Source organism: Cygnus atratus, chromosome 3 (genome assembly GCF_013377495.2).
Source record: "Cygnus atratus isolate AKBS03 ecotype Queensland, Australia chromosome 3, CAtr_DNAZoo_HiC_assembly, whole genome shotgun sequence".
Taxonomy (NCBI): Eukaryota; Metazoa; Chordata; class Aves; order Anseriformes; family Anatidae; genus Cygnus; species Cygnus atratus.
The window spans coordinates 83,600,498-83,626,693 of NC_066364.1; the positions used below are offsets into that span (position 1 = coordinate 83,600,498).

General features: G+C 41.5%; 1 protein-coding gene across 2 annotated transcripts in view; it reads left to right on the top strand.

Annotated features, from left to right (window-relative positions):
- The first annotated feature begins 1,587 nt into the window (after positions 1 to 1,587).
- EFCAB2 (EF-hand calcium binding domain 2) overlaps positions 1,588 to 26,196 on the top strand; it is a 31,086-nt gene continuing 6,477 nt past the window's right edge. For both annotated transcript variants that reach the window (XM_035560394.2, XM_035560405.2), the window contains exons 1-3: positions 1,588 to 1,712; positions 19,825 to 19,909; positions 24,547 to 24,619. In XM_035560394.2, coding sequence (XP_035416287.1) covers positions 1,685 to 1,712; positions 19,825 to 19,909; positions 24,547 to 24,619 — 186 coding nt within the window. In that variant the 5' untranslated portion in view covers positions 1,588 to 1,684. The remainder of the gene's footprint in view (positions 1,713 to 19,824; positions 19,910 to 24,546; positions 24,620 to 26,196) is intronic.

Genomic DNA, 26,196 nt, shown 5'->3' on the forward strand with positions numbered 1-26,196 from the left:
CACATTTAGAGTTGGAGAGGGAAGTAATAAAAAACAATGTATTTTGCACTTGTCTTTGGTTTCAAACATATGGCTGATCCACTACAATAGATCTATAATCAGGAAAGATGAAGGTTTTGTGTGTAGAGGGGTTGAGGGAATAAGAAATGGGACTTCATCAGACTGAAAGATAAGGGCCTTTCCTTCTTCTGTTGCATTCCAAATTCTGCATTTGGCTTCTGTGTTATTCTCATCAAAACTTCTGTTATCTGCTTGAGAGGAAACAAATCCGTGTTACTCATGTAGTCAAACATATACCTTGAAATATTTAGTTACTTTAATAAACTGTTAAAGTCTATAGATAACCATTTGGAAGGATCAGCTTTGTTAGAGAGTATAATCATGCGTTTTCCCAACTGAGTAATTGCAAGTTCTCTTGGGTGTCTATTATATCCTCTTTACTCTGAGCTACATTCAATAAAAACACAGAAATAAGTAAGTGGCTGAAAGGCACTGAGGATAGCTATTTCCTGCGCATAGCAAATCTTATAAAAAAGTGATTTTTTAGAGAAAAGAAGCCCTATTTTTTTTTAATTTTAATTATTCTAGTCCCTACACTAATACTGAACACCTCAAAGCTGTCTGTTCAAGAGGTGGATATGAGTGTGTGAAGAGGCATTATCCAAATAGACTTTGCGAAATTTTAACATCTGACAAGCAAGCACCTGCTGTGGTGAGGACATTTTAGTTCTAGGAATTCCACCCCCCCCCCCTCCCTCCCCCCCCCCGATTTCAATGAGTATATGGTTGCATCTTGTTGGAATGTTAATATTTGTATTTTTTTTACTTTCATAGTTGTTTCAGAGTTGGAAGAACCATGCATTGCAAATACGTCTGCTAAAATACACAGCTATATTTAAACTGCAAAGTTTTATTTAATATCACTGAGAATATTTTAGCTGTTTCAGAGCGATGGTATTTAGAATAAAATGTTCTTTCACTTTCTAAAGCCCAGATACACAGAAATCTCTGCAGTTGCTGGGAAAACTAACAAGAAAGGAACGTTGTGAAATGGCAGACTGCTGGGGCTGGCCCATGGCCTCCCTGCCAGGACAGCAGTGTGAGCACCTGCCGCCACACGTGCCTGATGTAGCTTTTGGTGGTGGTTTATGTTTTCTGCCACCTTGGCATGGCAGGAGTGATGCCCTAAACCTTGCTTGGGATGGTGGGGACCATGGGTGTGGGGTTCCTGGCAGGTCACAGGATGGCTGTGGCCTGCATGCCTGTCCTCCGTGTTTGGGGTGCAATTGATGTTTTTGGGCGTCAGTGCCCAGGGCTGTGGCTCACTGCTCTTGAGAACACGCAGTACAATATCTAAGGTGTGAGACTCGGAGACGCAGTGCACCGCACCAGCCATGTTTTATTTCACTTTGATTTGAGCAGCCTCCGTGAGGGCCGCAACTGCTTGCCAGGACGGAGGGAAGCGAGGTGGCTGTGCTTGGCAGCCGAGGCCCGAGGCGGCGGCCGCGGCCCTCAGCCGCCGCTCCCCGGGGGCCGCCCGGCCCCTTCCCGTCCCGTCCCATCCCGTCCCATCCCGTCCCGTCCCGTCCCATCCCGTCCCGTCCCGCCGTGCCGCCCGGGGAAGCCGGGGCGAGAGGGCCCGGTGCGGCCCGGGTCCCCATGGCGACGGCGCGGGGCCGCTGCCATGGCGGAGAAGGAGGGGAACGGCGAGGGTAAGGGCGGGCCGGCGGCCGCTCGGGGCCGGGGAGCCGAGGGCCGAGCCCCGGTGAGGCGGGCATCCTGCCCGCTTGGATGTGCTAGGCTCCGTCTGCCAAGAGAAAACGTAATCTGTGCCGCCGGTGGCACCGGGGCTTATTTTTAGAGGCAGGCGCGTTGTGCTTCAGGAAGCGCTGCCAGAAATGGGGTTTTGTAGGCTAAAGGTAATTCCGCCTGCAGGGGCGTTCGAGTATGGCTTCGAGAAGAGCATGCTTTCTGTAAAACTCGGTGTTGTGACTTCGTTAATCCATCCCTGCCATAAACTCGTGCATGTCGTAGTACTTCAAAGATTCCGAGTGCTGCATTCAAAATAATGTAAAGAATGGATTATTTCACATTAATTAGTAAAAGCGGTGTTCTCTGTAGAAAAGTCCTGTGTAAATAGTCATTGTGGATAATGCTGAAGGGTTAAGTTGATTTTGGTAGAAGTGTTTCCAAGATACGCTTTGCAGTATAGATACATTGGATAAATGAAGAATTCAGACCAATGTCCCTTCAGTGAGGTCGGTTCTAACCATGTTATTTCTTTTATATTGTTTTTCATTTGTGTTTAGTCTTGAAAAAGCATATTTTTAGCATCATTCCAGTTTTACAAACGAAGCTGAGGCACAGTGCTGGCAGAGGTAGGTGGAGATTATAGGATAAGAGTCTAGAAGTCTGCCGAACCATCTGAGAAGAGGGAGTCTGGCGTTCTGGCAGGGTAACAGGATTGGGAACTTCTGCCTTCATATATATTTTGGGCAGCTGTACGGATGGTATTGAGCTCTTGCACCATTTTGTTAATCCATAGACAGAAACTCCTGGAGAAGGAAGACGGTTTTTTGATTGCTTGATTAATGGCCTTTAATGAATTTTTTATAGTTCCAAAATACTTTTAAAGAAATTGAAGTACTATATTTGTAAAGACAGACTCTTTTGTTGACTTTTTTTTTTTCAATTTACTTAAAGTGTTCTAACATCCTGTAAAACACTATTCCCCATAAAGCATAAGTTGTAATCATCTAGAGGAATATTATGCTGTCATCCTAAATAACTGTGACCCCAAAACTCTGTTACCAGCCTTTCCAGACTTCTCAATAGATCATGGGAAAGTGACATACTAGGCTTTGGCTTCCTGTCTGCAGAATGAGGACAATGACCTGTACCACGTGGATAATACAAGGATGAGGCATGTAGCTTACCTTCAGTTACTCATTAGAATCTTACTCTGTTAGTAGGCAGACCAGTTGCTTATTGCCTTATGAAGGTGCCTCATTATTATAAATATGATTGAGGCAAACTAGCAGTCAGTGTCTCATTAAACTGCAGAAGTGATCCCATAAAAGTAAGATGCTCATATCCATTTCAGAATTGCTATTAGACTTCTTGCAGAAAGCAGTTAGAGGGTTAATTAGGATCCCAGATTCTGGATTCACGCACTGATCACGCTTGCTTCTGACAAGCATTCAACATATACACAAGACTGCAGGTTTTACTTTATGATGTCTCAAACCGAACAATAACATTAGTTGTATTTTCAACTAATTAGTCTTCAGGGTATTCCTCTTGGTTCATCGTAGAACTGCAGTTTCACCAACTTTCATGGCAAAGGTTTCCCTTAGGTCCTATTATTTTCAAGTTCTGTCTTCTTCAAAGTTAAAATGCCTGCTTAAATGTTTTACAGATGTACAAGATGTACACAAGAAAAAAAAGGTGAAAGGTCAAATGCTAAAACCTCTTGTGCGTAACATTGCTCACACGAGTGTTACTCCCTAACTTACGTAGTTCTCATGAATAAAATCTTGCTTGTGCATGTGTTAATATCATGCCCATACTGTCTGGAGCTGTATGTTTTATGCATGAATTTATGTCCCTACGTTTGTGCTTTCAGCATTGTTAATGTTTTTTCTTTATACCCATCTGATTACATTAGACTGTTTGCTTCATCTTTCTCTTTTGCATATTTGTTTGTATCTTTTTTCAGTATCATTTTATTCCTTTCCTTTTTTTTTTCTACTTCATTCAGTCTGTCTGTTCTTCCATTTGCTCTCAGATACTTTCTTTATAATTTGACAGAACATGTCAGATTTTCTAAGTTTTAATATCTCTGATCTCAATACTGATGTTACTGGAACCTGAAAGTAAAATGTCAGACCGGTAGTGCCTGAAGTAAAACTAGACAGAAGACAAGACATATTTTTCTCCAGCTGGGATTTAAGAAATTACATGGAAGTACATAAAAGAAAGAACGCTCAGTGTTCCTATATCATTATGGTAATGTTGTATAAGTGATCAGTATTAAGAGTTTTTCTAAGACCATACTCTTTGTGCCAGCACGTACTTAAAATGCAATTTATACGTCACGAATTTTAATCCAAAAGGAAGTAGATTAAATAGTCTGAGCTTCTGTTTCCCACACTTACACCCATATGAAACTGGATAACTGTTTCTGGATAACGGAGATCTTCCAAAAAATACCTGATGGTGATGTGAAGACTTAAGGAGATGGAGAATAACCATTTTGTGGTGATGATTTTTTTTTTTCTGGTAAATAATTACTAGTTGTTCTGGGTAATTTAAATTACAGCTGCAGTATGTAATCAGTCCTCACAGATCCTTTTCCCCACTAGTGAAACACTCACATTGAGGTTGTCAGTAGAGATAGGAAAGAATTTTTACCTCTCTTTTAGTGCCTGGAGTAAATATAGTAACAATGTGTTGAGTCATACATGTATTTGTGCTTTAACTGCCCTGGTTTGCCAACTGGCACACTGGTGAAATCAGAGATTTACTGCAGTTTACATTTGGTAGGAACAAGCTGCATATCCCATTCAACTATTAACTTCTGGCTAAGAGGCAGAGTTGCCACTGCTTTGGTTGCCCCGCTCGATCTTCCTACATCTGGGGGATCTAAACTTTCCCTTTACCTGTATCACCGCGGTCTGCTTGGAGTCTGTCTTTGCTGCAGAGATTAAAAATGCTCTCTTGCTGTTCGTTCCATTCTAATCGTTGTGAGTCCAACTTTAAGGAGCCCAGTGGCTGCCTTGAGCACTGTAGGCAGTTGTAACCATTAATTCTGCTCAGAGCACACTTAATTAGCACAAGAGTTTCAAACCTGACACAGCAAAGTGCTTAAGCTGTGTACGGCTTTGGGGAATCCCACTGAATGCGATAACATGATGCACATGCTGTTAAGCACAAGAGTGCATCTAAGTGTCTTGCTATACTGAGGATTTTAAAATGTTTTCTTGGGTTTTCATGAGTAAGCGTCAGTATATGAAAGTACGGAAGTTATAGATTAAATACTTGCAACAAACCTTCAAGCTAAAGTAGTTCGTCAGATAAATTCTTTCTAAGTGACTGTTTTGTTTGTGCCAAAAAATACAAAATTAGTGTAAGTTGTTAAAACAAGTAGCTTTCTTAGGGCTCAAGCAAGGAATATTTCAACTGTAGAAGAATATCTATGGGAAGAATGTATGAGACCACTTAGGAAATCACTTTGGAATTTACAGATGGACACTATGAATATTTTTATTTCTTCTTGTTGATATTCCTGTGAGAAGCTATTTGAGGAGAAAAGTTTATAGCTTTCATTAGATAGCAATGCAGTTTAACATGTACCTTGACATCAATTTGAGTTATATTTTAGTATTTTGTACTTGAGACTGAAACAAAAAATAAACACAGCCTGTAGATCCCTGATCCTCTTGGCTCTATTGCAGTAAAAGTGACCTCAAATGCATGTAGAATAGGTAGTTGCAGATTGACAGGTTTCTTGTTTCCATAGCACATAAAATAGCAGAAGTTTTTCAGTTTGGTTCTACTTCTAGCTGACTTACTGAATACAAAATTAGCTGGTTTGCAGAAAGGCTTTAAACTTTTTTGTCTTTTAGACAATGCCAACCAGCAGATACGCAGTGCTGACAGGGAGCTAGAAAACTCCCACAAATTCTCTCTCCAACAATAGTTAACATGTTATTAAGAATTTCCATGTCTACATACTAATTATTCTGAGATCTGAGCGTTTTTTTTTTTTTTCCCCAGTTCAGGAGCACCTTTACTGTATGTGAGCAGATACTGTTTCATTGCTGTTGGCAAGGCAGGGGGAAGGTGATGGGAAGTAAATGTGGAAGTGAGGTCCCAGCCCAGCCTGTGCAGAGCCTGCAGACACCTGTGTGGGGTAAAGGGCGGGGGTCCCCAAACCCAAACCTGGCTCTGGTGGGTTTGGAGGCTGGACTGTATGCTACATGACAGGTCCTATGGGATATTTTTATATGTGGTCTTTAATATCAATCTTTAAAATAAAATACAGACTCCAGCTCTTTGGGTATGTGAAATACTTACTGCTCAACATGATGTATGTGTGGGTAGTACATGATAGCCCTGTGAATGGAAGGGATTTCCTTGAGTCCAGCCTGCTGTTGCAAACAACTTTCACGAGTCACTTTCACAGACTTACCAAGCTGCATCTTAAAAATGGTAAGGATTTTTGTGTTGCTGGTTTAAGTTGACAGAAGTTTCTGGAGTGTTATTGCTGATGATCAGGTTAAAATTAGACATGAATTCTGAAATGTATCCACGGACAGCTTGTATTCTTTGGTTTTTATTTTTTGTACTTGCCAACCTTCTTCGTTTCTTTATAGAAATGTCTTATCCCCCATTGACGATAAATGTAAATGTCTTAAATCTGTCAGCTGAAAAGCTGTTCATATTCAAACTATTACTCTTAGGCAAACAGAAAATTGGAGGTTGATGTTCATTCATGGTATGTAAAGAAGGTGGTTTAGCACTGCAAGCGATGCTTTCAAGGCAGCTCCTTAAAAGCAAGCAGCTGCACCAAGCCCCTGTAAATCCCGTGCCAGGTCGTTTCGCTTTCACACTCTTCCTTTGGCTGGTCCAAGTCCTCACCCCAGAGCAGAGCAGACAGAATTGCAACCAGTAGAGAAGTGGTGTTTATTAACCCATTTGAGACCCTGTGAAGAAACTTAAAGGAGTTGAGGTACGTAGCAGCATGGTAGCAGCATGTATTAAAAGTCATCCTGAAAAACATTAGTTCTCACCTTTCATTTTAGACAATTGCATGTCTTTCAAATGAAGAAAGTTCACACACTGCTGTATTCTAGCAGCGCCACTGTGCTGCTGTAGTTAGTTAAACTTTCTGCTAGTTTATGTTGGAAATAAATTACTTCCACGAGCTCTAATATCCACGTGATTCTGATCTCCGCTTCATGACCACTTCAGCAGTCAGTGTGCAGAGGCAGTTCAGCGGGCACATTAAACGTAGGAGGCGCTTGGTGCAGATGTGCTCAGCCAGGTGTGCGTGCGTGCTGTTGGCGCCCTGCTGGGGCATCCCCAGTCCCGTCGGAGTTAGCCAGGCCTTGGGGCGCACAGCGGCCACCGCTGCGTTGCTGCAATTTGTTGTGAATTCGGTCTTGGAGTTGTCCCTTGTGGCTGTGCCACCTGATTCTTTGCCCAGCCCTGCGGAGAGCCCAGGAAAAACAGAGGTAAATGCCTTCAGGGACCATGCAGTCCAGCAGCACGGGCTGCCTTCTGCCTCTGTTGCAGCCTGTGCTAGCTCTTACCTGTCAGAGGCGGCTGGAGGTACAGCGAGACTCTGAGCATTGCCAGGAGAGCTATATATCCTTGCAGGGCACTTTGCCGCTGGTGATGAAAGAGAATATAAGTATAGGCTAGACATCAGTCTTTCATTAGCTCCCAGATGTGGCTGAGATGAAAGATACAGAACAAATTGCAGCAGTGGAGATTACTGTTTTTGCCAGCTCGGAGCTGCAACAGGAGTGCTGACTGGAACAACTGCCAGAGTTGGGAATTTAGGGATGTGCAAGACATGCCTAATGGAGATTTATGCTGAGCTTATCTCTGCCTGATGAAAATGAAGTCTACGTGCAGCTGGTATTGACTTTAAAATAAGTGTGGCAATTATTTTTGCAGGCTAACAAACCTCAAGTGCTGGCATTTCTTTTACTTCACTCTAGGAAGGATAACATCATGACTTTCTGCAAGAAAAGTAGAAGATATTAATTGTATATTACCTGTGAATCACAGGTGTACAGGAGGCTGTCCAGATTTATGCACAGATAGGACTTTCTTGCTCTCTTTTGATGACTGGAAGCATATTTCCACATCCTCTGCTCAGCAGACAAGTAAGATTTTTATATGAAAAGGAAATTTCCCCCTGTTGTTCTGCAGGTTAGTACAAAAAAAGCGTGCTGTTTCACTGCCCTCCGTGCCGCTTGTATGCAGTGACAGGTACTTGGCAGCTTGTCCGAAGACAGCAGCTAGCAGAAGGAGAGCTTTGCTCCTAGAGCTGGACCCGTGCAAATGGTTATGGTGAGCAGCATTACTCAGGGCTTGCATGTTTGGCTCGTGCCGCCCGTGGCTCCCTGAAGGCAAACCCAGCTACCACTTGAGTAGCTGCGGAATAGATGCTTTGCCTGGCTGGCTGAAATCCATGTCGTAACTGAGACCTGCTAGGTCCTATTTGGTCACGTGTTTCTTGCAAATCCTTGTGGTGTGCTGCTTCCACAGTAATAATCTGCAGCTGTTGTGAGCACCCAGTGGGTGGTTTGGGAGCAGCAGGGAGCAGAAGAGGCCTGTGGGCCTAACGCGGCGTGGCTGGGGCCAGCTGCTGGGGAGGGCAGGTGGGGCCTGTCCTGGGAACCGCAGCTGAACGTCTCATGCTGCATCCTGGCTGGTACCCTAAAAATGCTACAGATACTCCTGACATAAAACGTTTGACAGCTTATCAACCGAAAATGCATGTCGTTAAGATTCAGGACTCTGTAGCCTTTTTTTGTGATGTGTCTCTTTTTGTAATGTAAGTGTCTCATCTCAGAGCATTGAGGCCAGTCCTATTCGGCCCTTCCCTCCTTGAAATGCAAAAAGGCTAAACAGATAGGAGGTGAAAAAATGTTTTAACACATGACAAAATATGAGAGAAAGAAAGAGAAGAAAAGAAAGAAAGAGAGAAAGAGAAAAGAAAAAGAACAAAAAAAAAAGAAAAAGAAAAAAAGAAAAGGAAAAGGAAAAAGAAAAAAAAAGAAGAAAGAAAAAGAAAGAAAAAGAAAGGAAAAGGAAAAAGGAAAAGAAAAGGAAAAGGAAAAAGAAAAAGAAAAGAAAAGGAAAAGAAAGGAAAGGAAAAGGAAAAAGGAGAAAGCCAAGAAGGCTTTTTGTAAGGACTCTGCAGCAACAAATGCACAAAGTATGGGCAAACAGACTTGCATGAAAGCTGGAGAAGCCATTAGGGTCACACTAGGTGCTGTTGTGTTTTGGAAGTTGCTCATGAGAACTGCCAGGCATTTCTGCTTTAAGTAACGAAGATTTCAGATTCTTTGAAACTGAGATTATCCCTACTTTTTGTCTAGAGGTTTGGACACACACGGGACATACCCTGCATGCGTTCCTTCTTGTTCCCAGTACGGCGCTTTCCCCAGAGGACAGGCGGTGAGCTCTGTGTTACTGTTGGCAGCCTGGCCCTCCTTAATGCGGGGTGACAGTGGGCTAGGACAGAACGGGTAAGGTGCTTACGAAGGTCAGGTCAGGGCATGAGCTGTCTCTGTTGACCATTGCAGAGCTCAGAGAGACTTTGTACTCGGGGTGAGACAAGTCTGTGAGCTGTAGCTGCAGGGAAGGGAGCAAGGCAGAGCACAGGGAAGGTGCTTGTCGCGGGGCGCTGGCAGCGGTGCCCCCAGCAGCCAGGGGCACGGTGGCAGCTCGGGGCTGTGGCGAGGTGGAGCTGCACGCAGTCCTCAGCAGCAGCGCCGCAGGAGGCTGGACCTGGAGGGCAGCCGGAGGGCACGTATTTGTGCATGTCCCTGCTACTTAAAGGTGGTAATCCTCCTGCACGGTGTCATCCTGGCTGGTCAAAGCAGAGAGCAGAAAACCCGCCTCTGCTGCTGCGCACGTGGGGGTCCAGCTTGCATTGTCACTTCCTGATGGAAGGCTTGTGCCTACTCATACCAGCGAGGCAGGGGACGACTGCCTCCACTGGGCCATTGTCCTTGCAGATACAGAAGGAATGCTGCAGTGTGGCTTACAGATTGCTCACCAGAGAACATCAGAATCTTTTTAAATTTTAACCTGAATTAGTCAAACGCGTGGTTTTCTTTTCAAAACCTTTTTTTTTTCCAAGGCCTGGACTGGCAGGTCTTCTCTGGGTTCTGCCATGGGACACTGGCTGGGATTGCCCCAGGTCAGCAATCCCTTCTGCCTCCAGAGTCTGTCTCACCTTAATCGCTTGGACTGGGAACATGATCTGCACTGCATCTCGCTTGCAGCCCTGTCATACCAAGCAGCCAGCCTCAGCTTCTCCGCTTCTCCTCTTTGGCAGATGCAGACCAAAGCCCGAGTTTATTTTGTAGAGTGAAAATAGGAAGGACTCCTTCCATACCATCCCACCTAAAAAAACCCACAACAACAAACAAACAAACAAAGACAACAAAAAACTGATCACTTACTACACCTCAGCTACTGCCTCATGTTTGAGAAAATTGAACTCCAGCTGAGTATAACTAGGTAATATTCCTTGCTCATTTCCCAGGGTTGTAGGCTTCTCTTAATACTTAGGAAGATCAGTGCTTCATTATCTGTAGATATAGCATAGATACACAGATTGTGTACAGTAAAAGCGTCAGGGCATATTTTGTTGAGCCTTCCCTGAGTTGCACAAAGTACACTTTGGACATGGATTGATACACGCCTGTGTTCATCGCTCAGAATTACTGCCTGCAAGGGAGTGGGATTTTCTCTAGCAAATCACATGGCTGTAGCATCATTCTCCTGTACGTCACAGAGTTGTATAGACTTAGCTTGCCATCACCAATAAGCTGCTCAGGAGCTCTTCGAACAGCAGAGAGGAGAGATTATCTTGCCTGTAGGGCAAGGGAGAAACTAATCACCACCTTCTTTTTACTGGAAAATAAGTCTCATCAGCAGCATCTCAGCTGCTAAGGATGCAGGCACACATGGCGCCTGAAAAGGTGAGGGTATGGTGACACAAGTAAGACATTATAATACATATGTGCAACATTATATATATGTATATATATTATATATATATATGTATGTATGTAAGTGCAATATGATGTTAGCAGGATCCCTGCTGGGACCCAATCCCACTCAGCCACTCTTAACAATCAGCCCCTCCTTCCCTTGATATTCAAGGTCTGCTCGGTTGTAAATACTTTCAGTAAGTTTAGAGTATGTTTGGTTTGCATTTTATATGTATAAATATTTTTTATATGTATAAATATATTTATATGCATTTACTGCTTTGATTAACAAATTACAGCCCTCTTTTCTGGTGGCCTCCAGAAAGAATTGTGTAGACCCAGGGAAATTAATGTCTCTATTTCAGAAGCCTGGGCTTAGGGAGGCTGACAGGGGTCGTAGTATAGGAAGTGATGCAGAAAATAGCATTGCTCCCCTCCAACATATGGACAATTTTATGTTACAACAAGGACTTGTCAAAGAATTTGCAGAGGTAGCAAGGGTATCCCTCAATATTTGCCCTTCTCTGTTCCCATAGGTTGCTGCATTATTTACAGCAAGCCCAGACAGTGGTTGTGGTTCCACCGGGGCTTTGTGCTGGCATACTTTGTCATCTGCATCCCTGGGCTTTCAGTGCAAGCTCCAGGCAGAGCAAGCAGGTAGGATCCTGGTGGGGAAGTGCAAGTCAGGTTTAATACAGCAGCTGTTGTATCATTGTGAATCAGGGCACATAGGTATGAGTTACTGAGTGCTGAGGACACAGACTAATCTGTGTGGACTGCTGTGGGGGCTGTTTGTTTGCCCAGTGCAGACCAGGCAAAATAATGGCACCTTGCAGGAGCAACCTGAAGTGACGGCAGTAAAATGCCTTTGATGACCCTGGCACAGGGATGTGTACCGTGAGGGAAAGACGTATTTTTTCCATTACTGAAGAACCATACCTGACCCAGAGGGGGGGATGACAAAAGACAGTGTCTACTTATGGCTTCTTTTCCAGCTTGAAATGACATCGGCCATGGCCTGTTCTGTTCTGTTACAGCGTCAGATTAAGGATTTTATGAGCAGCAAGGAGCTGAACTTCATATCATTGCAGCAATTGTTTCTATACTTTGTTTCTCAACTGGTGAAGTAGTTTATTAATTGTCCCATTAGTTTTCTTAGTTTTGGTTCCCACATGTACTAAAACTTCTGAATCTACAGTAGGTTAGAATCCCATAGAATTTAAAATACCATCTACTGAACAATCAAAACATAGGGGAATATTCAAGACAACTTGTTTTATCAGCTGAAGTTACCGGCAACTTGTAGACCCATTAGATGCTGCCAACGGACTGTCACAAACTGGATATGTTCTGCATTTTACAACTTGGAGGTTGAAACACACAGTTGTTTTACCATTCTTTTTAAAGTCTTTAATGGATTTCTCAACTTCTAACTGAAATAACCCAAATATTTCCATTGTGGTTGATCCAAACTTTAATTTTTATTGCTGTCATCATTCTATAAAATAATCACATTTCCATAGCTAAAGCTGGAGTCAAGACAATGCTTAATTTTTCACTTCACTTTATTATATATTTTGCCCATATTACAATTGTCTTGCGTAAAGAAGACAAAAAGGAAAAAGAAAACATTTAATATTTTTGAGTCGGAATTTGATGTAGCTTTTACAGTTCATTTTGCCACCGCCTGTATCATCAAACTGACAGCCTGCATTTTATTATCAGACATCAAGTTAATAGCTTGAATTTTCTAAAATCTTATTTGCTGGTGGTGGTTTTGTTCTCATCATGGGATGAGAACATGTTCTCATGAGATGTTCTCATGCCACGGGGCTGTGCAAAGATTGTTCTGATTGCTCCACTCTGAGTTCTCCATATTGTGTATCTATTTTTGAATATATAGTCCCTTTTTAGAACATTTTTACTCATTTTCCATAAGGCAGCCACTGTGATGAAAACAAAATAGTAATTTTTCAATTCTGACATATAATGCCATTAAGAAAAGAAGTATAACAATAGGGTGAGCTTAAGCTCTTAGCCCAGGGTTGATTGCATACACGATGGTGGGTGTATGGTAGGTGTATGGTAGGGTTTTGGTTTTGTTGATTCATGCTGATGAGGGGGTTTGCTTGTTTATGTAGATACCACATGGTGTGTGCTGTGACAAACGTAAACAACAGGGAGTGATCATATGGCTAGTCCTCACGAATTCTGGAAGACAAGAAAAAACTCTTACTGTTCCTGAGATTTAATTTTTACTTCCTTGAAAATGCTTGGAAGTGACCTCTCCAGAAACCGGTTAAGCTTTTCTCTTCTTCCACAGGAGACAGACTCAAACTGAGTTTGCTAAGTACCATCTGTGATAACAGGGGATGCTTCTCATCTAGGAGGGAAAGCATTATCCCTTTCCTGAGTCCGCAGACCATAGCTTGGATCCCCAGATGGGACTAGGTACCACTGTCACTGAAGATTGCAGCTCGATCCTTTCTTGGGACCTGCTGTATACCAAATTTTATGAAGCTGCTTCTTTAACTCTTCATTCAGTTTGAGCAGCAGAACTCAGGAGACGTTTCCCATTGGTGCCATAAATACTTGGGGTTGTTTCACATCCCAGTCCTTACATCATGGTTTTCCCTAGAGACTACAAATTTCATAAGACTCCTTAACATCCCAGCCTGCTTGAGGTTGATGAGCAATGTGAAAGTCCTGCTTAATGCTGGAGAATTTACGTGGCAGCTGTGCAAAGTTCCTGCTGACATGGGGCCCTTGGCCCGACTCCCTCGCAGTGGGAACCTGCTGCCTGGGAGGCTGTACATTCGAGGCATGGAGTTACAGCTGGAGCTGTGCTTAACGGGAAATGCTTCAGCTGCTCAATTGCAGTGTATATAGTTGCTAGGAAAATGTATTACCAGATCTTTCCCTGTCCTGCCTCACAGATGGCTAGCAAGGTATTTGTTGTAATTATTAGCTGGTAGAAGCATTTCCTAGATTCCCCCTAATTTACTGTCTGGATGGATTAACCCAAATCGTACATATCTTTAAACTCATGGGATTTTAGTTTTGGCTGCAAAGAAACATTCTTTAGGTAAGGTTCTAATAAAAAAAACTTCCTACTGTCTATTGAACGGAGTCCTGAGTTTTGCTTTGCACTCTTTTAAGTCTAGGGAGTGATCTGATCTGTTTTCTTCGGACTGCAATTTAGGACCAGCCTTATCCCTTCTTTGGAGGAACTGAGGTGCTTTATAAACCTCTTGTTTTAATTCAAAATCTTTTCAGAATTAAGATTCTTTTCAATGAGCATATATTATATCATTATATATCACATGACACGAAGACATATTGCATATTCTGCAAGCTTAGAGCTTAATCACATTGTTCCTTCCTTTTTTTGGTATTTACTGTATTTGTATTATGCATGCTGTTGGAGTTCAGAGCAGAGAAGAAAATACTTCTCTTGCCCACCTGTTTCTAGAGCATAGCACACAATTACTGTTTCAGCATATTAGGTTAGCTGTACAATAGGCTTTCTCTGGAATTAAGGTCACTAGCCAAAATCGAATGCACACCTTTTCTTCAGCAGATAAGAAAGGTCTTGCCAATAAGTCAGATTCAAATGACCTCAAGATTATTTTCTGGCTGTATACCTTTTCCTTAGTAATTTCCTTGAAATAGAATTAGTTAAATGCTGTAAATTTTCCTTCTTTGATGTGGGGAGAGGTTTCTGATTTATTTTTAAGTGAGTCAAGTTCCCGAATACACTTCATGAGGGCAACATAAACATTTGTGGAAGAATAATTTAGGGAGTGATATACTTTGCTTTGGAGTTAGGAGAAAGAAGCAGTAGCATAGGAACACTTTATGCCGCTGATACAATCGCCAAGAATTCATTTTATGAATCTACACTGGCTTTCGCTTTGTGCTCAAAGCATCACATTAAACAAAATGAAACAAAATGTCGTAATAAAACTGATGAGCTTATTTGAGAGAGTTTGAGATTTCACCTGTGCTGGTGATGCTGAGTGTTATGACTGCTTTTTAAGATCTTGACCCAGGTGGTAGTTCAGTTAACACTTGCTTAAAAGCCTGATTAGATCTCATAAGAGCTAATTGATAACCTCTCCTGAATTGCAGTTGTGAAGCCTATTATTATTATTTTTTTTCCCTCCATATTTAGGAAAATGTTCTTTACTTTAGGACTACAGTCAGATTTATTTATTTATTTATTTATTTTTAAATTCTTGTGCCCTTATTTCATTAGTGGTGTCGTGAAGGATTTTGGAAGAGCTCAGATGAAACAGTGGCTGCAAACATCAAAAACCAATCATTTTTGCTTTTTTGTTAATTTCTTTCATCCTTCTGCCCTGTACACCTAGGGAATAAATTGGGAATTGCCCTTAAAGGGAATGTGGTACAGGTTTCAAATCTGCAGGAACTGCACCATTCTCCCTCTATACTGGGGAACTTTTACTGCATTTTGACACATTTCTAGGATTTGAACTCTGTATTAAAGCTGTTGAACATCAGAGGAGTAAGAGCTGTTTTAGCTTTCTGCTTGTTGGCCAAACCCTTTCTTGGATCATGCAGATTTCAAGCAGAGACGTCATGCTTACTTTTCTGTACCTTTTCTACCTCCAGCTGGCTGAGATACTCCCCAAAGCCCAACCTTACCTTCTCACCTCTCCTTTTTCATTGGCATCACGTGGCAAGACAGATAGAGCTGCTTGTGATTTTAGGGGTGATGGCCAGAGCTAGGATTTGCAAAGGGTGGACGTAGGGGTCTTATGGACGTGTGTTGGAGCGGTGTTAGCAGTGTGGTTGTAAATACCGCAGCTCGGATCTGTGAGCAGAAGGAGAAGTCTCACTGAAGCTGAGTGGCAGTGGCAGGGGGCTTGAACACTCACATTTTCTTGTGTGTCTGCCTGCACAGTCATGTCCCCTCTCATGTCCGTTGCCCTCTTCAAAATGTTTCTCTTTCTTCTTGGCCATCTTCGCATCACATTCTGAGTGTTTGAACCTACATGTTCAAGACGGCTGCTATTTTTTGGATTGAAATAATGGCTAGTGGGAGAGAGAAGAAATGGTGCTGGAGTAGTAAGAGGGCTTAAGTGTATCCACTGGTACAATTCTGTATTAAAATATTTGTAGATCAGTGTTTATAAAGATAGATGTTTCAGGTTTGTTGAGCAGTAACATCAAGGAATAAAGTCAAGCCCATGGGTGCTTCTATGAATCAGCCCCTAATCTTAGTCTTTATGTAGTTTAGTACCACATTGTGTAAAAAGGTTCATCAAGCTGCATTGAAACTAAATCTTTTCCCATGAGCAGCAAATACTGCTCCCTAGCATCTTCAGAAGTTGTTTAAGGTTGGCCTATGTATTCTTTTGATGCCACTTTTTTCTTCAGGTGATTTCTTCTCTGTGGAAGGAAGGGTTGGCTTTTTGAACCATCAGAGCAACTGGCCTGAAGGAAGAAAAGGAAGCAAGCTCGTACAATTAAATAAATAGTAGAATCTAGCAAATTTTCAAGTATTGAGTATTTCAAGTATTTTCAAGTTTCTAATATCAACTAGAAATCACTTTTTAAAATGCTTATTACTCAAGAGTCTGGCAGAGCCACTTCTATTTAATTGCTTCTGTTCCCTACAAAGACTGAAGCTGTGGTCTTTGTAGAAGAAATGTCACTACTGGGACAGGTGTGCAGTTCATGGGCTGGCTTCAAATGGGCCTCAAGTGGTAGGGAACAGTCTGGACAATCTGGAGAGGAAATAATTAGTCTGAAAGAACCAGATGAATTAATCTGGGAGTCCCAGTTCCCTGCCATTCTTACTTAACTGGCAGTGTCTAGAGCTTTGTCTAGTTCATGCTAAACAAACTGGGAAAAATAGCAAAGGATAGTACAGGAAAGAAGACTGGTAGTGAATACACTTTTTGGTTAATGTATCTGAGGAATGGATTTTAAAACATTCAGTCTTATTGCTTGTGTGATAGAAAAATAAATGAGAATGAGAAAATGAGAAAAAAGCATTTTACCAGCATAAAAATGGAAATAAACTGTTGCATTCCTAAACGGAGCATTTGAGGCAATAAGTAGTTGTACGTACTGGAATCTTCTTTGGCACAGTATGTTTCAATGTTTGTTATTTAAGCCATTAGAAGTAATCAGATAATGTTTATCTTTGAAATGATATATTGTTTTCTAGTTAGAATTACTGAGTGAAATCTTTTATTTGACCAGAGCTTAGGTATTTCTTTCTTAGAAACTGCTGAAAAATTGCAGTTCAACATGAAATCTTCATTGATTTACCCATGGAGCACAGTCCCCTCATGCAGAAAAATTTCAGTACTATAGAGCATCATATCTGCTGAGATAACTGCATGTTTCATCTGTTGATGGCCTTCTTGAAGGTATTGTTTTAGACCTTTATCCATCATTATCCTAGAACAGCAATCTGTCTTTTTTTCTCTCCCAATGCGAGGTTTAGAGTGAATCACTTTTGGTCTTTTGGTAACTAGCTTTGCCATCCTGAACTATGTTGAACTTTGTTGGCCTCCATTCCTAGAGGAACGAGAGGGATTTAGACAATAGTTTATTAGGTGTTCACTCAACTTTACAGAGTCTTTGGGAGGATTACACTATATTTTATTTTCTTCCATGGATATTGCTCTTGATATTGCTCACAACTTCCTCTCAGTTCTTGGAAGAAATATAGATGATCTGGTATCTAGATTAAATCATCATTTTCATGTCATTTCAGGACATCTCTTTGCCAGGCCTTTTGAAATGGGTAAAATTAAAGTATAGTATTTTAATGGATGGCAAAAGCTTGAGAAGGCTGGATGGCTACATTGTTCCAGCACTGGAAATGTTTCCCTGCCCCCCCATGGTTAATTTTTATTTCTGCAGAAGGCTCACTCATCAAGCCAAGAATGTACAGCTATAAATATTCCTTCAGCATTTCTCTGTTGCAAGACATACTGTACAACTGAAGTGCCTGATCTGATGAAGACTAAACTCTAACAGTGTACACTGGAGACTGGATCCAGGACTCTTTGAAGGCAGTGAAAAAAATCCCATCAAATTTAGTAGTTTGAGAGTAAGTATGTAGGGCCTTTTCCACAAGGAATCAGGTCCTCCTAGATTTACCCCTGTTTTTTGGAAAGGAGTTATATGTGGTTTGTATTGCTTAGGCACATAAAAGGCAGGGACTATTGTCAAGCTGTGAAAAAATACGGCTTGTCCTGTACCTGGGGACTGAGCAGGGCTCCTCTTCCTTGACGTGCTCCAGTCTCCAGTTGATTGCACATGTACCTGCCCATGCTTCCCTCAGGGGACTAAACTCAGAGAGGAACACTGGATATATCCCTACTTCTCTTCTCTTTGAATATCCTCTGGGGGAGTTCGGTACCAAACCTGGGCAGAAAGCAGCAGGCACCTGTGCCCTTATAATGGAACACACCTCTGTTCCGTGTGAAAATGAGCTTCCTTAGTTTTGCTTTGATCCACTGCTATATTGAAGTTCTTGAAGCCAGTGGTGTGTTGACCATGGCCAGCTACCAGATACCTACATAGCCGCTCTCTTCCCCTTCTCAGCAGGACAGGAGGAGAAGATGAGTTGAAAAAGGTCATGGACCAAGATAGAGATGGGGAGATCACAAAGCCAGTGTTGCTTTTAGTTATGTCCAGTTCTGATATACCCTTTGCCCGAAAACAGGTATTTCTGTCATGAGGGCAAGAGAGCAAATGGAATAAATGGTTGCACGCTGCAGACCCTGGGATTCCCAAACTGTTGGGATTGTAGAAGGCTAGGTATGAATTTGTTATGTTTGTAGAAACAATGTCCAGTGGTTTAGTGTTGGTTAGAGCTGCTCAAAAACACTTTTAACACCAGATGAGCCTAAAGAAGAAAGTAGATCTGTTCTAACACAGAAGAGTTATGGTTTATTATTATGTTGAAAATACAGAAGAGAAGTGTGAAAATGAGAAAACAAACTCAGAGTATACCAATACCAGTGTGATATTCAGACTATCACTCAGGTGTTCCCTGGGGTGTTTCTGTGGAGGCCATTACGCTAGCTCACAAAACACTGCCTTCTGGTCTTGGTCTGCAGGCTGGAGATTGGGGCTGTATTCTGCCACGGGAACCAAAAGGTCGACTCTGTGTCACTTTGCTTCCTATATTCTATCTTTTGTTCTGGAGTCAAACTACAACATTAATAAATGGGCTAACCAGTTTGCTCTTTATTTGCTTCTCCTTGCCAGGGAGCTTGAGAAGCACCCCGAGGGCATATTTCTTTTTGTTAGAGGTGGAAGCCTCCCTCTCTTTACATTTTCTCTTCAAAATTTATTTCCTGATACTCTCCTTACACTAGGAATGCCATTTCTGGCTTTAGATGAGGTATAACTGTGATAACTTGTGGTTCTTCTTTTCCCATTCTTTGAGATCAAGATATGATAAGCAAATGCAACAAATTACTCCTTCCTCTTCCCTGAGAACTTCTTCCTTTCCAAACTGTTGCAATAAATTATTAACTATGAGACATATTCACTGTGCACATGTCTGTGCTATCTTTGTTCCTGGTTCTCAGCTCTTCAAGTTATGGCTAACGTAGTGGACATGTGAGCACTTACATTTCCTGGATGCAGAATCCTGAACAAAGTGACTTACCCCATCTCAAGGCAAGCCTGGGCCCATATTCTCTCTCCTTGCTCATTCCACTGGCACCAAGGTGTCCAGGAAGGGCCCAGGCACACATTACAGAACGAGCTGTTGCACACTTTTAGCAGGGTCCACACCTGGCCAGCCAGGTGATCATGCAGCTGAGACGCACCGTCAGCACCAGATTTGATGTAGCTGCAGAGCCATAGCAAGGCCATGTTGCTAATATAAATGTCAGACTCTGCATTTACAGTGTTTTTTTTTTTTTTTTCAGAATAACTTCTGCTTTTTCAAAGTACTTTTCCTGTCTGCCCCTTTATCTGTTTTGGTGCTTCTACTGTCACTGTACTCAAATTGGAAATAAATCAATTGGTAACAGCTCAGTGAATCTTTCTTTTGCTTTTCCTATGTTTCTTTTTGCAGATGGTGCAGTAGCTGAAATTGAGAAGAAGATTATAGAAGCTTTTGAGGTGTTTGACCACGAATGCAATAAAACTGTGGATGTCAGGTTTGTAAATATCTTCACACAGAAATATTACAGGCTCTACTATGGAGATAAATAACTCTCCAAACTTGTGTCTGCTTTACCAGAAAATGTAGTTGAAACAGTCCTCTGATTGAAACAGGCTCTGATTTTACAAGTATGTCTTTGCTTGTTGAATAAACATCTTGCATTGTTCTGTAGTTGAAGACTGAGACTGGCTTGGGAAAGGGAGTGACTTGGCTGGGACTGGTGGAGCCAAGAGGCAAGAGGAAAGTGAGCCTAGACAAAAAGTCTAAGGCTATAATTATTAGTAGGAAAACTCTCTTCCAATAGCTCATTTGGTACTGTGTCCTGGTCCCGAATAGATTCCTTCACTTTCAGATTAGTCCCAGCACATCAAGGAGTGTCCCTGCCCATCTGTGTCACAGTTACCTGCTCTCAGAAGGTGACCCCAACTGCAGTTCACCCCACACATCCCTATTCCTCTGGGGTGCTGTGAGGGTGGATGTTGTTCGGGTGAGGAGGTGTTTTTACAGAATCACAGAGTCACAGAATCGTCTAGGTTGGAAGAGACCTCCAAGATCACCCAGTCCAACCTCTGACCTAACACTAACAAGTCCTCCACTAAACCGTATCCCTAAGCTCTACATCTAAACGTCTCTTAAAGACCTCCAGGGATGGCGACTCAACCACTTCCCTGGGCAGCCCGTTCCAATGCTTAATAACCCTTTCGGTAAAGAAGTTCTTCCTAATATCCAACCTAAACCTCCCCTGGCGCAACTTTAGCCCATTCCCCCTCGTCCTGTCACCGGGCACGTGGGAGAATAGACCAACCCCCACCTCGCTACAGCCTCCTATTTTAGGAAGTCTCTTTTAGGAAGTCTCTTCCTCTTTTAGGAAGAGACTTGCATGTAAGTTGATTATATAACTGTATAACAGTATGTAATAATGAACATAAGGACAATCATACTTGATTGTACCAAAAGTCCATTTGGCTGAGTACCCTCACTGTAACTAGTAGTTACATGGGGAAGGAATAGAAGGAATTGAGCAAATACACAGTATTTCTTGTTTGTTTTACATCTGCCACATGGATTTGAGAGACTCCTGACTTTTTAACTAGTGTTAGATAGTGAATAATTGTTCTCTTTTAATCTTATGTACACCACTGATGATTTCATAGCTCTCATTCTCTGTCACTGTAGTTGAAGGCCAAAGAGTCCATATGCATTTAATCTTTAATGAGAAGCTGTTCCATAGCTCTCGTCATTTGTTTTTGTACTTCTTGTTCAGTCGTCTTCTTTTTGAAATGGGATGACCAGAACTGGGGGAATGGGCTGACCAGGTGGGAGTCAGGAGGGAGAACTGCATGTGCGATACCTTTAGCATGCAATGTTATGGAAATATAAACAAAATATATATCTGAGCAAGTAACAAAAAGTTCAGTGAAAGATAGAAACATGGACTGTTAGACTCCTCAGGGCGTAACTGGGTGAAAGATAAACAGCTAAAGGAATTCCATTTTTAAAATTCCCAAATAATTTTATTTTTGATATTTTAAAAGTTTGAATATTTGACAATGCTACTTCAACTTCATTTTAACATAAACATCCATAACATATACCAATATGACTTTTGTTATAAAAATATAAAATACATCTTTATATCTTAGTGAGCAGGTGCTGAAGTTGTTATGAACTGCTTTCATTAAAGCTTACTAAAGGAATTTTTCATATTTCCAATTACTATTTTCACAAGAATCTCACCAGATCTTTTAATTATAATTAAATTAATGAGTATAAACATTACAAGGGGGAGAACTGGTGAAATTATGTTGTCATTAGACGTTCCTCACATATTGTATAATAAAACCAAATAGGAAAACATCCTTAAATGTTCCAGACTTCTTTTCTATATAAACAGAGGAGAGAAAGGTGCAAACTGTTTATGTCATGGTTTTAGCAATGCATGCTTACTACTGCTTCTAAATTTAAGAAATTATGGCTACTTTCTGGAAGTAAAATGATTATTCAGTTACTGTAGATAGGGAGAATTTCAGGACGTGTCTCTACACTTGGTGCAATTCCTTTCCATACTTCATTGAGCTTTTTGTGAAGATTGTTCTGTTAAATCTCGTGGCTTATCCCCATCTCCAGGGAGATGCCCAATGCCCACGGACACAGCCTGGTGTCCTTCCGGCTGCTTGCTCCTGGCTGGGGCAGCGGGACCCCAGTTCACCCTGGGGAGCCCCCAGCCCTCACTGCACCACAACATACCTGTTGTTTATTTGTTTTTCATTTGCATCTGGAGTCTTGTAAAGTCTGCTACACTCTTCACTCTATTCTGCAATGGATATAGAGCTTGAGAAAAATGTTACATCAGTGATATCGTATGAATAGACTTTTCTGTTTATTTTTTTTCATTCAGCTAGTATTGTATTCATGCATTCATGTATTCATGCATTCATGTATTCATGTATAATGTATTCAAAATCTATTTAACATAGTAAATGCACTACTTCACACTAGTTTTTTTTTAATCAAAGAACAGTTATGACAATGAAAAACAATTTATAGCTATGTTATTCCTACGTTCATATTGCAGGGCTGTATCACAATAATGTGATTATTAATGGCTGACAATCTTGTATCAGAAGGTGGCAGCACAGCACAATTCTTAGCCATGATTGTAGAAGTATGAATATTACTTCCTGAAATATCGGATACCTGTGAAGAATATGGAAAACTACCCTGGTTGACAAGCCAACACCAGTATCTGATAATTCCTAATGCAAATACAAATTAGTAAGAAATTAAGCCTGAGGAAGGCAGTCTTGTTTCATTCTGCTTATAACACACCCTGAGTCAAAGGTATCCATGATTGTGCAAACCTTGTAACTGAAAATATTATATCTGGGGTGGAAACCATGACACAAAATTTTATTGTGTCTGCATTACAAAGCCTGTATGAACATAAACTCATTTTAACCATCATTTTTGTCTGCTGAAAACTACACAGTAGAAACTGAAGCTGCTGAACTAAGTCAGAGGAAGTGGCTGAGAGGAAAACATAATTATCTATCTGGGGTCCTTTACACTACATGTTACTACCAAATGTGGCATGTAACTTTCTTGACCAGAAACACTTCAAACCGTATCCTCACACTGACACATGCATAGACGGTGCGAAACAGCACCCAGCAATGCAAACTCTTTTAGGGGCTGGCTTACCTTACTTACATTGCAGTTCTGATGATGTGAAGGCTGAGGCAGGAGTGGGATGGCAACTTTCCTGTCTCTGGCAGTCTGGGATATTGGAAGTAGTGTGGGACAGCTGGGGGGCGTGATTGGTGCTGGATGTTTTTCTGGGGCAGGTAAGAATATTTACAAGAGTTTTATAGCTGGTAAAAATGAAGGAGTACAGGAGTGAGAGCATCAAGTACAGTGTATCTGTACTAGAAATAGGATGCATGGACAAGAATTATAAAAAATTGGACTAAATGTTTGAGGTCGTTGAAGCCAAACTTCCATTAATGTTCACAGAGGGCAGGGTTTCACTTGGAGTCATTTGAGCAGAGGTCTTAATTCCACAACAACTCTATGTGTGGGATTGGATATTGCTTTGTGCAGCCAGCCTTTTCTTCTCTTTTGTCTATGGTAGTGCTCTCACGTTTTCAATCAGAGTGGGAGCTCCTCGGGACCTATCTCAGAAGACTGAAGACTGACCTGCCTACTTTTACACATTCATGGTGCGCTATGTTTGAGGTCTTACTTTGATTTTACAGAGATCTTCTTCTCGTGCCTACCATTTTTGTTCGTCAGTCTAATTTTCCAAATGTATTGGTGAAGGTGAGGAAACCACAGAGTTTTGAAACGCAGCAGCCACCATTGCCGTGGATAGTTATTGAAATGTACTTGAATTTCTATGTTGTGGAATTGGACTGAAAATCTCTAGCAATATTGATACTTCTGCTATTTTGTTTTCAGTTGTACCATAAGTCTCAGTAGTACTTTTTTAATATCTTTTCAGTACTTTTGCTTCTAGTCTGCAGTGTTGTTCAGCTTTAACTTTTTTTGTGTGTGTTTAGAACTACAGAACAGTTACATGAGGTTCAGCAGTAAATGCAAGCTACGAATATATTTAGCAGCATAAACAGTGTGATGATAAGCCGGTGAGTTGGTCTGTTTGACTCTTGGAGTGCAGCAGGGGTACAGCAGGGCTGCCTCACTCCTGACCTTTTGTAATTGTTCTCTACTGCAGTTAGAATTTGTATCTTTATAGTATTTAATGTAAACATATATTTTTGTCACCTTTCATCTCAATAGATGTCCAAGTGTTTTGTTAACTGCGTAAAGGTAGACTTTACTGAATTTCAGCCTAACAATTAGAGGACATCAGCTGAAAAGTAACATGCACACAGTACACTGTACACAAAGGTAATGAAGGATTTTTTTGGGAAAGCCCCAAGTACAATTATACTCTTCCAAAAAGCTTCAGGATATTTAATGTCTGTAAAAGTAGGCATTGCTTAGTGAGACATCGTCTTAAAAGTCCACATACATATGCTCGTGCATGTGTGTGCTTGTACATGCACGCTCCTGTGTGCACAGCCACTCTTGTATTGCAAATTTACTGACACAGATGTTCTCTTTTTCCTACAGAGAGATTGGTTCAATTGTCAGATCACTGGGTTGCTTCCCAACTGAGGCGGAACTTCATGAACTGCTTGCAAAGGTAAAAGTTTTAAATCTTTTCTGTACTCTTCTATCTTAAACTTGCACAAGTTTGCACTTCTGCCTTGCTGTGTGGGAAAGCTAAGCTCTTGTCTCACACGTGAAAAGTGTCCTGGAAGTGAATCAGGCAGTCTCTCAGGTTGCCATGAAGCAAACACTTAGGCTGATGAGGAACAACACTGATGGATTAAAATGAGGAGCCTTTGACTGTCTTTTACCCCAGAAGGTCACTGTGACACTGTGCCAAGGTGAAGGGCTGTTTGTAGAAAATGGAGAAATAATATATTTTTTGACTCATTAGAAAGATTGCCCATAAACCACAGTCAGATTAGGATATCCAAATCCTAACTATCTCACTGCTCTGGACATGCCATAGACAGACACTGGATGACTAAGTAACAAAAACTGATTCTTGTACAGATGTTAAAAACATACATTACATTCCAAAAATATGTAGAGGGAAGGTTTGCTGTTTTTCTTCACTAGTTCCTGTTGTCACTACATCTTATAGCCAAATTGCTCAATTTTCTGACCTTCCTGAGGCCTCCCCCCGTCTTGAGATCTCTCAGTTATAGCTAAGTAATCTTTTCTTGCATGATTACTTAAGCTTGTAAGTCAGAATTCAGACATGCAGACTCTCAGGTACTCCCATTCTCCCAGTGATGTGCAGGGGTAAGGAACTTCAACCATATTTCTCCACCGTTTTTTCCTACACAGTAATTTTTATTTCCTCAACCCATGCTTGTATTAGAAAGGCTGGTGTGATGGTGCCTCGACAGTGTTTGGTTAATAAATGGGACATAGAAGTGGGAAAAAGACTTCACATTGTTTTTACAAAGTGGTTTGCTTTAGAGAGGTGAGAGAAGGATCTTTTCATTTTCTCATCAGAATGCTGGGAATTGCTCTCTCTGTCTCTTTTCCCGTCTCCAACCAAAAATTTGGGTGATTATATGCCTGTCTCTCCTCAGGAGGCTTGTCCAGTCTCTTGTAGATCAGAACTTTGTGTGAGAAATCTTGTGCTAAGTTTTGTGAAAATGACACAACTGCTTCAGAGGATGATGTACAAGGAATGATCAGAGGGAAAAGATTTTTAACGTGATGCTGCAATCTGTCTTGGTTCTGTACTCTCAGTACCAGATTGTCCCAGCTTCCACTGACAAAGAGGACAAAGTGGAAAGATAAACTATTGTGCTTAATATAGATATTTTTAGTGGCCCACAGAGTTTTTTGTTTGCAGTAAATGAACAGTGTAACTGACTCAAGATACAGAATTAAGAAGAGGAAGGGGATGTTTTGACCTTCCAGCCAGGGGAACACGGAGATTTTAAGGCCTGCCTCCCTGTCCCAACTTATTTTTCCCATTTTTTAGCATTACTGAAAATTTGAGATAAGTAATATAACAAAGTATGGTGCAATGCAGCTATGAGGTGGAAAATTCTTGAGATTGGGTTGCCCAGAGAAGCTGTGGGTACCCCATCCCTGGAGGTGTTCAAGGCCAGGCTGGATGGGGCTTTGGGCAACCTGGTCTGGTGGGAGGTGTCCCTGCTCATGGCAGGGGGTTGGAATTGGATGATCTTT